The sequence below is a fragment of the Buceros rhinoceros genome, unplaced genomic scaffold (assembly GCF_000710305.1).
Source record: "Buceros rhinoceros silvestris isolate BGI_N320 unplaced genomic scaffold, ASM71030v1 scaffold31951, whole genome shotgun sequence".
In the NCBI taxonomy this organism is placed as follows: Eukaryota; Metazoa; Chordata; class Aves; order Bucerotiformes; family Bucerotidae; genus Buceros; species Buceros rhinoceros.
Window position 1 is genome coordinate 9,553 of NW_010393068.1, and position 12,907 is coordinate 22,459.

The following is a 12,907-nucleotide window of genomic DNA, read 5'->3' on the forward strand; positions in this document are numbered from 1 at the left end:
AATACATGAAATGCCTGTAGCCATCAGTGTGTGTGTGTGAACATGTCCCCACAGGCTGCTGTGGTGGAGGATGTGGCATGTGGATGTGACAGAGTCATTAACCTCTATGGACCCTCTGCTCAAGATCTTAACTGGAGCCCAGATGAAAATTTTCCTCATTCAACAGCACAAATTTGAAGCAGTCTGGCTCATTTGGTCTCCAGCAGCATCGATTCTGCTGTTCCCACTCGGTTTGTGATAACTTTTTGAAGGCAGGAGGTTGCTCTTGTGATGCTCCGGGCAGCCTGTGCTGGATTGATGGGTACTGGCAAACGCCTGCAGTGCTGGGAGGGTGAATTACTGCTAATGGTCCGTACGTCCACCTTGCCCTGGGTGCGAGCAAATTGATCCGCTCTTGATGACAGCAGAGAGCGGCCGAGTGACCTTTAGAAATCCTCATTTTTAGTAAACTTTCTTCTTTCCCCTTCTGGAAAGATGGGGCAGAAAAGCGTCTGAAATTCTGTGTCTGATCTGGGGCTGCCACGGTGATCAGTCTGGCGCGACGTGTTGTTCCCCTCCTAAAGAACAGCTGCCTCAGAGGGACGGGTTGTGCGTTTGAGATGGGAGCTCCCGGCGGGACGCTGCGGCTGGTGGTCGGGGCTTGGGGGGACAGAAGGACCAGGGTGGGCCCGTTTCTACTTTACCAAGCTCGGTGTTGCAAGTGGAAAATGCTGGTTTAAAATTCATCTTGAAAGGTTAAATCTAGGACTTGGCTATAGGAAACTGGATGCAGTAAATTATAGTAACTGTTGAAGTGCAACAAAATTACAACAGTGATTGATTTTTCTTCCTGCTTTCCCCCCCTGCCCCCTCACTAGCTCAGTCATGTTTTTATGACACCTAGCGCTAAGGCCTGATTCACAAATATTTCGTGGAAAATCGAGATGTTGAACCTCCTTTAAAAAAGTTTGGGTTAATGTTTGTTATACAGGAAGGAGTCTTCATGCATTCAGGAATTTTGTCTCTGAGCTCGCAGTGAGCTGAGCTGCTGCTCTTAGCTGCATTTTCCTGCACTTCAGTGGTAAAGGGAGGCTCCTGAGAAGGCTGTAAAATGCTTTCAGATAGAAATGTCAAGAATTTGGAACATGTAACTGCTGTTAAGGGAGAGAAAAGCTTTCGCCCTGGGAAAAGTAGTATCACTCAGCTTGAGCTGAAGAAGAAATTCTGTATTTCCTCCTTAGCTGGTTGGTCTTGTTTTTTGAATGAATTTGCAGTAGAGCCAACAAACAAGAGCAACAGTTTTCCAAGAGATTATAACCGTTCCAGCACCCACCACGCTGTGGAATAGCCACCTTGCTCTTCTCGCACTTGAGGCATGGTGCGGTATCACCTTCGTTTGGAGTCGCTGGGTCACAGACTCATGGTTCAGTGTCACAAACCTTGTGTGCTGGTACGGTTGGGGATGGGAAAGCTGCCGTCTGGGCATGGAGATCTTGTGGTAGAGTGCTGAAGCTTGTAGAACCGTATAGTGGGCCATCAGAAGTGTCACATCAGCTACGTGTGTGCCTGATGAATGCTGCCCTAGAGGCTTAACACAACGGGCAGAGGGACTCACCACCGGCAAACACCTTGGTGGCTGCTCTTTTCCTGGGGTCCAGCACTAGAACCAGTTGCAAAGAGGCTCTGGAGTCTCCAGGGGTGGAGATACTCAAAACCTGACTGGGCACAGCCCTGAGCAACCTGCCCCAGGTTGCCCCAAGTGAGCTCCAGAGGTCCCTGACGTGCTGCTGCATCCATGAAGTTATCAGTGCTCAGCTTCAGTGCAGCTCTGTTCCCTGACACAGAGGTGGCCACCACAAGCTCCTCATGACAGGAAAGTCTGGAAGCAGAAAGCGAATCATCGGTTCAGCTCTTGGGTGGGTGGGAAATGGAGGAGCCCAACCGGCTGTCAGCTCCTAGAAGTCCTGTAGAGCCAGAATTGGGTTCTAGGAGGGGCTGCGTAAAGAGCTGCCGTGCCGGTGTACGTGGAGGGGAGGCTGCTGAGGCTGGGAGCCGCTGGATGATGCAGGGTTGTTCCACGCTGATGCCAGTGCTGAATTACAGGTGAGATATCCTCTTGTTCCCAGGCAAACTTTGTCTTGGATTTGCAGTTTTGTGAGAGGAAAAACACTGAAATATTCTCCTTCACATTTGTCCTGTAATCAGTGGGTTTATTTTGAGTTAGTTAATCTTTGTTTGCAAAAACAACTTTAAGTGGGGACAGTTCCTGCTTGTAACTTCTACAAGCACTGTCCAAGCATGAAGCTCATAAAGATTTCAGAGCTTTATATGCAACCCCGCAAAACCTAATAAGCAAATATTAGCTTTGGAATGCTTAATGTTTATTCTTACTGATCGCTGGTGTTTCACATCAGCTAAGGCGAGTAAGTACAAAGCTGCCCTCCTTTGCAATTAGGAGAAACGGTTCCCAGCGCAACACTAACAACCAGGATGGGTTAGAACTGGGCAGGCTTTGAGGTTCCTTCCACCCCAACCAGCTCCAGTGAGAGCTGCTGGTGGAAGGGGAGGCTGGTCACGGAGCCCGGTGTGAGGCCAAGCAGGTCCTGTCCCAAGGGACCAGATCTTCTGCTGTGGTGAGACAGCCACGGAGGCTGGTGCTGAGACCCAGGGGGTTTGTAGCTTGGCTTTGCTTTAAAAGATTATTTAATATTTGCATTTTAGATGAGGGATACGATCTGTCTGCGTGAGCTCTTGCAAGACTCACCCTGAGACGAACCACCTGCGAGGTGAAGCCCTGAATATTTCTCTTCCAGTGCGCTTGTTTGCAACACCCTTTCCCATTCTAGTAGCACAGACTGTGGATTCTCTGTTCAGTTACTGCCATAATCTTGATTATTATTCTGGTTCTACTAGCTTGTGTACGTGGGGTTTTGCTGCATTATTTCTCACTCTATGAACAGCTCTGGAAGAGGGCTTGGTCTTTGAAATTTTAAATTAAATTGAATTTGTTTTTCTCCTCACTCCTGAGACCTCGAATATGAAGTCCATATTTCTGGCGATTTCAGAGCACCTTTAAAAACAGTATTTTCCACTTTTTTTTTTATGTTTGGCCTGGCCTTGATTTGAATGGGTCATAGTTGGCACTGGACCAAAACAAGCTTTTTCTTCACAACTTCTAAACATGCTCCTATACACCACACGTCTGTTCCTTTGCACGGTACCACACTTTAGGTTCTCTGTGTGAATGTAAGACAAAACCTTCCTATTCTGTGCAGCGGTTTTGCCTTACCCGGGTGGCAGGAGCTTCTCCTCCCTCCTGTCTCCTCAAACCCCGGAGCCTTCACACTGAGGTAGGCTGTGGGCAAACCAAAATTGCGACTGAGAAAGTGATATCGATTCTTACGGGAAGATGTAGCGCCTCGCTAAAAGACAGGAGCAGAAATATTTATCCATGTGGTCATTAGGCCAATCTACTGGTGTTTCTGTTGCTAAAAATCTGATTTAGTTGCATCACTGAGGGAGGAAAAAATAGATGGATTGTTGTAAAATAGTCCTGTGGACATTAAATAGAATTGAGTGTGAAATTAAAAGTGTTATGTCTGTCCTTGGGGTTTGTTCTGGGGACAAAATAACTTATTTCATGTGCTTTGGGTCTCTAACTGTCCCAGAGAAGCCAGGAAAAATCCTTTCAGATCAAAATCTAACAATCATGACCAATCAGAGCTTTGGACAGTACAAAACAATTCTGTCTTGTATTCAAGCCCTTCATGTCTCAGAGTGTTGTCCTGAACCACATGCTTTGCATTTACCCTGAGATTTAAAACCAAACATTAAAAAGTTAGAGGGTAGGTTTGTTCTCTCCATCCTTCCTAGAAATCTGGTTTGCGCTTTATTTCACTGGATTCTCTGAACCTTTTCCTACGGCTTTTTATAGCACATTTCTTTTTATACTTCACAAATCAAATTGCCAGTCTAAGCTGACCAGCTCTGAGATGTGCGATTCAGCTTGCGCCGGGTAAACAGCCGAGTCGTGACACTCGCAGTCGGGTCGAAATGTGTCTTGCCAAGCAGTATCTGCATTAGGTTCTTTCGCCATGTGGTCTCCTGAACCGTGGCTGCTGCTGCTTCCCTCCCTCGTTCCCCGTGCAAAAACAACTTCCTGCAGGTTGTCTGGGCTCTCCTCTTGTCGCTGAGCGTTTCAACTCTGGAAGAGCTTCATCCTGTGCTCCAGAGCCCGCCATCCCTTAGATGGCACCGCCGGCAGCCAGCCTCCATCCCTCGGTTCTCACTGGCTTTTTGGCACCTCCTCAGAGCACTCGGAGAAGTCTTTCTAGAACAAGCTGGTGATGTTTATTTCCTCGTACTGATCTCTCCCTCTCCCGTTCCTAGCTGGACACAGTGCCTTTGCTGAAGCATTGCACATGCTGGCATTGCCCGACCCCTTGATGCATCCCGGGATGGCAACCAGGTGACGACGGTCGAGGATGACCCTGACTGAAAAACTGCGCGAGAGGATATCGCGGGCGTTCTACAACCACGGGCTGTTGTGTGCTTCCTACCCCATCCCCATCATCCTCTTCACTGGGCTCTGTATTTTGGCCTGCTGGTAAGTCATGCAAAGTCCTGGTGGTCACGGGGTGGTGCTGCTTTGTGGGGTTTTTGTAGCAGCGGTATGAGTGTGCTCAGGTTTTCCCATCTGGTGGGCTAGCCCAGAGCTCTTAAACTTAATAGGTTTTTGTCATCTCTTTTTGTGGGACAAAAGATAGGGATGAAGTGTCTGTGTGGTTTAATAATTAAAGAGTGAAAACTAATTGAATAAGTGAAATAAAGCAATAAATAAAAGGAATCCCAAACAGCTGGTGGTGGACGCCAAAACCATGGATTAAAAGTGGGAGAAGGAGAGTTGATCCTTCTCTCCGCGCTTTCCCATTCTGTCTTCCCTTCCTGTACTCTTCTTGCTCCCCCCTTGCCTCGGCACATGTCGTGTGTTCTCGTAAGTTCTCCGCTCTCCATCTGGACTCTTATTTGGATTCAGGGTGCAACTGAACCTAATTTCACTCTCAGAAATATTACACAGGCCTCTGAATCCCTCCCAGCGAGGTGTTGTGCGGCTGTTCTACACCGGAGCACGTCAGTGTGGTAAAACCGAGCTCTGACGGGAATCCGTGCACGGGATGCTCTGGAGCGTTTATTGAAAGTTTAGTTTTGGGTTGAGGGCTGGAAATCTTCCTCTTGGTGTGAGCCTGAGGTCTGACTTCTTCATTGCTGACCTGGATGGTGGGGTGGACTGCACCCTCAGCAACTGTGCAGACTGCAAACTGGATGAAAACTGGGAAGAGTGGCTGATGCATCACATGGCTGTGTGGGCAGAGAAGAACCTCGTGAAGTTCATCACAAGGAGCTGTAAAAGGAAGACTAACCCCAGGCACCTCTGCAGATGGGAGTCGACGCTCTGGAAAGCAGCTTTGCAGAACAGGTCCCAGAGGTCCTGGTGGCCACAAACTGAACAGTAGCCACCAGCGTGTCCTCCCAGCGGAGGTATCCCAGTGTTCTGGGCTGCATTAGCGAGAGCATTGCCAGCAGGTCAGGGTGATCCTTCCCTGCTATGCAGCACTGTGAGGCCGCTCCTGGAGTGCTGGGTCCAGTGCCAGTGCTGGGCTTTCTGTTAAAAGAGGGATATGGAATTAGTGGAACGAGTCCAGCAAAAGGCCATGAAGATGATGAAGGGCCTGGAGCATGTCTCCTTTGAGGAGGGGCTGAGCTGGGACTCAGCCCAGAGGAAAGAAGCTCAGGGGATCTTACCACCATATGTAGACCTATAAAGAGAGGGTGTGAAGAGGCTGGAGCCAGGCTCACCACCCAGTGGGTGCCCAGTGACAGGACACGAGGCAACAGGCACAAGCCGGAACACAGCAGATTCTGCTTACACCTAAGAAAATGCATTTTTAATTTGAAGCTGTTAACCACTGGAGCAGGTACCCCGGAGGGGTGGTGGAGGCTCCATGCGTGGAGATACTCTGAAACCATCTGGACTGGCCCTGAGCTGCCTGCTGTGGTGGCTCTGAACATACTGTTCATTATTTAAAACAAGCAGCAAACCTGATTATATCCACGGACAGGAAGCTGCGTTACCAAGGGTGTTGTATCCAGGTTCCTTGGCTTGGTCGGGGCGCCCACAGGAGCTGTTGGACAGCTGCCTCCTGTGGAAGCTTTCTGTTGGCTGGCAGGAGGAACCTGCTGATGGCCACCAAGCATCACGCTTGCATTTTCTCCTGCAGTCACCTCATCAGGACTCTGAATAATGGTCTTTGGCACCGACTTACTGCTGGGATTTAATTTGTTGTGCTCTTCACAAGCGTTCCGTTTTCATAGGACAGATCTTGCTGATTCATCGCAGCCACCTCGCTGCAAAAATGAGTGAGAAATGGGCTGAAATTTGGAGAAAGAAGCTGGAGGAAGAAATCAAGGCCCAGTTCCAACGTAGAAGCCACTTTAGGCAACGCTTCTTCCAGCATGACTGGTGGGAGCTCCTCATCACTGCGTAGGTAGTAATGAGGATTGGGGTCTGAAACGAGCATGGGCCGGTCTAGTAGGAACTGCAGGTGTGTCTGAGGAGGAAAGAAGATACACAAGTGATCCAGTCAGTTTTGTACTGACTTTTGTCAACAGGGAAGAAGCTGTGACATCGTTGGTGTTGCTGGGAAGGTTGGTGCCTGTCCCTCCAGAAGTGGGTGGAAAGAGGAGGAGGTAGTAGAGCAAAAGTGCATTTATATGTTATGTTAGTCTTTGCAGTGGGGGTTTTCTGCTGAGCCAGCTGTTGGCAGGGACAGGGCATGTTGGTTAACTTCTTGTTTTACTACATCTCCCTGTGACATGAATTTTCATCATCCCACGTCAATGGGACTGCATTAAGAAACACTCCTGTTCTTTACAGGGACCGGTGTACCCGCGTGTGTCATTTTATGCTTTCCCCTAGCAGACCGAGAGCACTGCTCTAGCTGGTCTGGCACGTAGTTCCTCCTCCCCGGCTCAGAGAACAGGTGATGCCCATAAATCTGGTAATCGGAGTAAATCTGAAATTCCCGTGTAGTTCTGCAGAGTAGTTTTTAGTTAAAGAATTTGAAATCAAACCCTTTACCCCATGAAGCAGGTTTAGGGGCGTTACCCAGGGTGAGTCTGCGCACATGTTTATTGTTGGACTGAAGCACCGGGTTCTGCTGCTGAGGAACTGTAGAAATGTCTGAGCCTGAGCCCGTTTGCGTACACACACATTTCATTCTAAAAGAACATTTCGCTCTCTCACAGGTTTGTACTGTCTCGTGTGATAACCAGAGGAGCTGACTGGCTGTCAGCTTGTTCATGCCCCGAATCCACAGAGAATAGTCTCCTGTGGGACCACATGATGAAACCAGGAGCAAGTTGTGTGGAACGAAGCCTCTGTTCTGCTTCGCAGGCAAAGGGAGGCTGGTGGCACAGAGCAGAGGGAATTTTTCCTTCTGCAGTGGAGATTTTTGAGGGTCAGGACAAAGAAAACAGGTATTGTTTGGACACTTACTGAGGCCGAACAGGGAACTGTTGCTGCCAAATATCTGGCCTTCACCCGCTGGCAAGACGCTTTCTGTCAAACTCCAGATCTTGCCATCAGCAGTGGGGTTTCAGGTGGTTCTGCCTGTGGTAGTTTAGGCTGGAAACAGGCTAAAAGCTTGTTCCACAGTGTGCAAAATGGAGGCGGTAGCTATTTTAAGGCAATATATCACCATCTTCCCTCTTATCTAAGAGCTGGCAGCTCTCTGCTTCCCTTTGAGTTCACCAGCCAATGACTATTCTGGGGTGGTGGAGATCTCCACTGTGATTCTGAGAGGAGGAACATGCAATCGCAGGGTTTGGAGTTTTGTTGAGCTACCAGCTGCCTCGGGCTGACCTGGCACTTCTCCATCTTGGCCCTCTAAGCTGTCTTGAAAATATGTAAAGTAGTTGGATGAACATTCTTACTTGAACCTACCTCATGCTTAGTAACTCAAATGCGCCCTTGCTTGAATTCAGCGTTGCCGGCTTGTAGGTGATCTGTTTTCCCTTTATTTTGGATTTGCACAAGTTTTAAGGATGCTCTAACGTTGATGCCTGAAGAAGGAGGTGTAGTGAGTGTCTCAATATTGCTGGGTGGTTCTTCCTTGCTCTCTCCTGTTCTCCACCGTCAGTCTGTCTCGGGTGTCACTGACAAGATCAGCCAGTCTCACATGCCTCTATAAGGCTGAATAAATTCAAGAACGAATATTTTAGCATTTTGCTGAAATAACTGACAGTAAGCGTAATCTCTGTGTTCTTCCATCAGACATTTCAAAAACCTTTCGTAGACATGAATCCTCAAGTGTCACTGTGATACAAGCAAACGTATGCCCCTGCTTCCCTTATGGGGACTTACACTGATGTTGTAGCTGGCTCAGGATGAGGGAGATTTTGCAGAGAGTCCCCATAGTAGATCTTGTTCCTGAGCTCTGCTGCAAAACAACACCATGGGCAATCTACACCGTCTAGCTCATGTTGCAGTAAGGACTACAGGAGCTAAACAGAAGTGTGCAGACAGCAGGGGCTGGTCTAACCTTTGTTCGAGGTTAAAACTGCCCCGTGGGCAGGGACACCTTCCACTAGCCCAGGATGCTCCAAGCCCCCTCCAACCTGGCCTTGAACACTTCCAGATAAGGGGCAGCCACAGCTTCTCTGGGCAACCTGTGCCAGTGCCTCACGCCCTCACAGGGAAGGATCTCTTCCCTGTGGCTGATCGAAATCTGCCCCCTGAAAAAGTGAAGACGGTATCACCAAAGACAAAAGCTCTTACTCGTGATGAAGGCGATAACCTACAAGAGTGGAGCCACGACAAAAAAGTGTTAGGCCTCACTGTCTTTAGCAGTGAGGAGTAGCAGAATTAGGACTCATTAGCTTAGAGGGGAATGAGGAGAAGGATGTGCAGAGAAGATCTGACGCCGTTTTGTGTTGTACGAGCAAGAGGCAAACAGTTGGGAGTAACACAGTGTTAGATGCTGCTATCCTCTTCCTGACCTGCTGAATTTTGTTCTTCCCCTCATTTGGTTGCCCTTGAGTCTTCCAGAAAATGCCGTTTGCTCCTTCCTCTATTTCATGACAAGGTTGAAAATCCTAACATGAAAAATAAACAGAAAAACCCTTGGCCATTCAAAACTAGCCGTGAAGTTGCTGTGAGCTGCTGTGTCCTGTATATTAGAAGGTAGCTCCAGGATGGGAGTGGCTCACTTCTTCCCCTCTACAGAAAATAAAACCTTTTTTTTTTTTTTACAACAGAAGAAACAAATACTGAATCTCAGCCTGTCCTGCCTCGCATCTTACTCCAAGGCCTCGTGTAACACCGAGCCAGCTGAAAGCTGTGGACAGATTGTGTTGTTTAGATGAACTTTCCTCCTAACCAACTTCTCAGGTAGCTTCTGCAGCTAAAGCCAAGGCTCCTGTGAATGGCAGGTACCCACGCAGGAGGAAACGGTCCGTAGTAGAGGAGCTGACACACGTCCCCACTCCACTCTGGCAACAGGCGTGTTTCTTGGTGAGGAATTGGTTTTATTCAGATGTAAATATACTAGTGCCTGAGAACCAACGTGGTGGAGCCACCAACCGCCATCTCCAGAGGCTAGTTTTTAAAAAAACTCAGAAAATGTGTTTTTTCCAAATTTCTGTGGTACGTAAGCCGGTGCTATGGCTTTCCTTTGTGGCCTCAAGCCCAGAAAGGCCATAATGGAACCCAGAATTGCTTGATGTAACACACTCAACACCTACAAACCATCGGTGGTTATGGGCAGCTGGTTATTGTGCAGACAGCTGAGGAACCTGAGGTCGGTCACTTTTCCCAGCTCTTCTCCTGTCCCTCTGCTGCTCCCACAGCCCTACCAGAGGTGTGTGTTACCCCTAATCCACAAAGGGGGGTGAGGTCTGCTTAAGATGGCTGCTCGATGCCCAGAGAGGCTGTGGGACCTCAGTCCTTGGAGATCCACAAACCCAGCCTGGACGTGGGGAACCTGCTCGCGCTGGCCCTGCTTTGTGCAGGAGATCCCTTCCATGGGGAGTCTGGGATGATGCAGCAAATTGCTCGAAGCAGGGCTATCCCCAGGTCAGGCTCAGAGCCCCGGCTGGTTGACTCTTGGGTATCTCTGGTGATCGAGAGTCCGCAGCTACTCTGGTTCCCTTCCCAGTGTTCGGCTGCTCTCATTGTGAAGGATTTTTTCCGTACATCTAATTGGAATTTCCTTGCTGCAGTTCGTGTCCTTTCCCTGGGCACCTCTGAGACAAGCCTGGGGTCATCCTCACCATAACCACGAATTAATTAGCTGAAAGCCACATTCTAGATTCCCTCCTCAGTCTCCTCCAGGTCAGATGAGTCCAGTTAACCCAGTATCTCCTTTGGCACCACGTTCTCCTGCCATGTCACTGTTTCAGTGGCCTTCCCTGGACTGGCTGTGGCAGAACAGGCAGGCGCTGTGTGTCGGTTAGAAGGACCAAAGCTGATTTATTTCTGCTTGTGAGAGGAGAAGAGCCTGCGCAGTGTCTTCAGGTTGGGGCTTTGGTGGGGCATTTTCACCTCCGACGGGTTCCGACATGATTTAATTATTCCTTTTTCTCTTCCTGCCCATTGCACAATGCAATGATAATAATTAGATGATGTATTTTTGTCAGACTAATAAAACAGCAAATCCAACAAGCTCTGCTTTGGATTTCTTTGTTCTTTCTCAGCGTTTTGCTCAGTCTTTAGCTGCTGCTTGTCCCCTCCATGGCTTTTGATGATTCAGGCTAATCCCTAATGAAGTGGGGGCAAGTTACATAGAAAGCCCAGGAAACTTGGGACTCTGGTTCATTTTGGAGCTGACAATTCCCACTTGATGGTCGATACCTCTGTACCATCGGTCTTGCTGCTTCCACCAGGTCAATCCTAATACGATTTTGATCACTTCTGAGAACCTCTAGCTATAAACATGATTCTAAACTCTCTGAAACCTCAGTTTCTCAACTCCCAAATGGTTTGAAGCCTTTGTTGTGGGGTAGCAGCCACAATCACTGAAAATTGTAGTAGCAAAGGTGCAAGAAAATAAATATTTTGGACCTTGTTTGGTGTTTTGGTGCTTCTTTTAAAAGTCCTTTGAGGACTCATGACAAATAGTGGAAATAGTTTAAATCTTCAATGAGGGAAGTGAGGTGATTAGTACAGGGTGTGGGGCAGGGCAGCAGTCGGCGAACACAACAGATGACTTATTTCTGTGCGAGTACAGAATAGCTGAGACGTGGCTGTACTAATGGTTTTGGAACTACTGACTTTCAGGTGATTCTCGTGAGAACTTCCCTCCTTTTTCTGCCAGGACTCTTAGTTATCGAAGGCCAATTGTCTTCGGTGTTGGGGAAGCACCTCGAACAGCAACTCTTGTGTCGCCGCTGTGTCTCCTGTCCCACGGAGCCTGCCTTTAGCTGGGGTGTGCTCATTTTTCACAGCCCATTCATTTTTGAAGCTCTTCTGGCTTGTTAAAACCAAAGCACAATGTTTCTTGCTTACGTCTTAAACCGCAGTTACCCGCTGCTGAAGCTGCCACTGCCCGGAACCGGCCCTGTGGAGTACAGCACCCCGGTGAAGGATTACTCCCCTCCTGCTCCTGACGCAGGGCTGCAGCAAGGGGATCCTGGCGAGCGTCCCGACTGGGTGAGTGCTGTGCTGGGGGGCTGAGGGCGTCCATGAGGTGGAGAAACATCCCTGCTGTGTTAGCTACGCTTTACCCTAATCAACAGAAAATACTCCTGGTGACGAGTTGCTTTGTGTAACTGCTAAATTCAGGCTATATTTATCTTGTATTAGTCTTGCTCTATCAGAAAAACAAGCGTCCTGCTGACAGCCACCGCTTCACATACCTGCCCTTGGCCTCCTTGGAAGGGGGGGAATAACATCTCATCAGCCTTCACTGCTCTGACTACGGGGAGACGCTACCAGTCATTACAATGGTGGATTTGGGGTTGTCAGCCTCTCTGAAGGGATTTGGGTTCTGGCCATCAACCAGCTTATCCTTCAAAGATCACTAACAAGCTGTCTTGGAGACGTCTGCCTGGCCTGGAGGTGGAAGACAGAGTGTCCGGCTCCTCAGCTCTTGCAATTTTTTCTCCTTTGGCTTTAAAACACTGCATCTAGCAGAGTTTTTTCTTAAGGTCCCTATCAGAGTTTCTTGTTTGAATTTGCATTTAGGCAGCCAAGGGCTCTGTCTGTGGTGCTGGCTGCTGCAGTGCGGTCTAGGGAGTGTAGGGGTGCCTGAAGAACCTGGTGAGTGAGGATAATCTAAAGGTGGGGTTTGGTCTTGGCTGGTGTTATCATGCAGGTAAACGACGTATCCTTAACGTTAAGGGAAAGGGATGAACTTTCCTTTGCGTGAGCAAACTGGAATCCTGCTGCTTTCCAAGAAGGCTGATGACCTGGTCCAGGAAAGCAGAAAGCGATTCTAAAACCATCCTTCATAACCCACATTGTCCTTTTGCTTTCCAGAGTCTCTCTTCTCTCTTAAGTAGAAGTTACCTGTTGGCTTAATGCTTTCATGCCTCCAGCTCTCTGCTCTCCCCATTCGTGCTTTTCTCTCTGTGATTGAAATAATTTGCTGCCTTCTACGCTCCCTGGTGCCACTGAGCGCATTTGCCCTACGCTGTTAACTCAGGCTGCTGCTGGCCGATTAAATCTTCCCTCCTGCTTTGTTGCTTAGTTCAGCTAACAGAGCACAAAGGTTCTGGCTGCCACGGCCATCAGTGCTGCAGTCCCCATAGCACAGAGACTGGGGAGATTTAAGTGGCGCCCAGCAGAATCGGCACAGGCTGGGGAACTGCAGCGCTGCGAGGGGCATCTGTGAGTCCCTGCTCCCGGCCTTCACTTCAGTACCACATTACG

At 48.8% G+C, this 12,907-nt stretch overlaps 1 protein-coding gene across 1 annotated transcript in view; it reads left to right on the top strand.

Moving 5' to 3' along the window:
• Positions 1–4,413: 4,413 nt before the first annotated feature.
• Positions 4,414–12,907, top strand: part of LOC104501004 (sterol regulatory element-binding protein cleavage-activating protein-like) — a gene marked incomplete at its 3' end in the record, with an annotated part of 23,816 nt that continues 15,322 nt past the window's right edge. Inside the window, exons 1-2 of the mRNA XM_010144738.1 lie at positions 4,414–4,585; positions 11,557–11,686. Coding sequence (XP_010143040.1) covers positions 4,464–4,585; positions 11,557–11,686 — 252 coding nt within the window. The remainder of the gene's footprint in view (positions 4,586–11,556; positions 11,687–12,907) is intronic.